At 55.6% G+C, this 1,542-nt stretch overlaps 1 protein-coding gene across 1 annotated transcript in view; it reads left to right on the forward strand.

Annotated features, from left to right (window-relative positions):
- Nucleotides 1-525: 525 nt before the first annotated feature.
- LOC114071931 (uncharacterized protein DDB_G0271670-like) overlaps nt 526-1,542 on the forward strand; it is a gene marked incomplete at its 5' end in the record, with an annotated part of 17,885 nt that continues 16,868 nt past the window's right edge. The window contains one exon of the mRNA XM_027909816.1: nt 526-600. Within this exon, the coding sequence (XP_027765617.1) occupies nt 526-600 (75 nt within the window). The remainder of the gene's footprint in view (nt 601-1,542) is intronic.

Raw genomic sequence — 1,542 nt, forward strand, 5'->3', positions numbered from 1 at the left:
GGGTCACCCCCCGGGCTCAGCCAATCAGCGTCGGGCTCCCCCCAGCTGGCTCCGCCCCTTATGCAAATCACCCCAGAGCCGGCGGCCAATGAGCGGCCGTTATGCAAATGAGACACGCAAATGACACGGGGCTGCGTCAGCCAATCAGGAGGCAGCAGGGGGGTTGGGGGGGCGTGGTTATGGAAATAAGACACGTTTAGGGGCGAGATTATGCAAATGAGTTTATAATTAGTTGATGGTTGGGGCGTGGTTATGCAAATGAGGAATCAGTACGTGGTTTTTTGTGTGGGCGGGGCTATGCAAATCAGCACCGGGGCAGATGGTGCTTTAGAGCTGCGAATTATGCAAATTAGCAGCTAATTAGGAGCTCTCAGGGGGAGTGGTTATGCAAATGAGCAGCGGGAAAAGGGGGCGGGCTTTGCACTCCAACCCGCTTTGACCAATCAGAGAGCCAGGATGCGGGGAGGGGGCGTGGCCTGCACGGAGGCCACGCCCCCCTCCCCCTGACGAGGGTGCCCCCTGCAGGCCAAGGACAGCGATGACGAGGACGAGGTGGTGACGGTGGACAGGGACCACTTCATGGATGAGTTCTTCGAGCAGGTGGGGCCCAAAATCCCCCCCCGGGACCCCCAGGGACGGAACCGGCGCCCCCCGAAACCCCCAGACCCAAAAAAACTGACCCAAAACCCGCCAAAACGGCCCCAAAAACCCCCAGACCCGAAAAACTGACCCAGAATGCGCCAAAACGGCCCCAAAAACCCCCAGACCCGAAAAACTGACCCAGAACGCGCCAAAACGGCCCCAAAAACCCCCAGACCTGAAAAACTGACCCAGAACGCCCCAAAACTCCACCAAAATGGCCCCAAAATGGCCCCAAAACGGCCCTAAAAACCCCCTCCAAAACGCACCAAAACAGCCCCAAAACCACCCAAAAAACTCCACCAAAATGCACCAAAACCGCCCCAAAAACCCCCAGACCCAAAAAACTGACCCAGAACGCCCCAAAAACTCCACCAAAACGAGCCAAAACGGACCCAAAACGGCCCCAAAAACCCCCTCCAAAACGCACCAAAACAGCCCCAAAACCACCCAAAAAAACCCCAGACCCCAAAACTGACCCAGAACGCCCCAAAAACTCCACCAAAACAGCCCCAAAATGGCCCCAAAAACACCTCCAAAAACTCACCAAAACAGCCCAAAAACCACCCCAAAAATCCCCTCCAAAACGCAACAAAACGGCCCCAAAACCACCCAAAAAACTCCACCAAAACGCACCAAAACCGCCCCAAAACCCTCAGACCCAAAAACTGGCCCAGAACGCCCCAAAAACTCCACCAAAACGGCCCCAAAAAACACCCCAAAACCCACCCCCAAAACACACCAAAACGCACCAAAACGGCCCCAAAAACCCCCAAACCCAAAAACTGACCCAGAACACCCCAAAAACTCCACCAAAATGGCCCCAAAACCGCCCCAAAAAAAACCTCCAAAATGCACCAAAACGGCCCCAAAATCCCCAGACCCCAAAACCGACCCAGAACA

The sequence above is a fragment of the Empidonax traillii genome, unplaced genomic scaffold, assembly GCF_003031625.1.
Source record: "Empidonax traillii isolate 1590-97213 ecotype Southwest subspecies unplaced genomic scaffold, ASM303162v1 scaffold2442:size25934, whole genome shotgun sequence".
In the NCBI taxonomy this organism is placed as follows: Eukaryota; Metazoa; Chordata; class Aves; order Passeriformes; family Tyrannidae; genus Empidonax; species Empidonax traillii.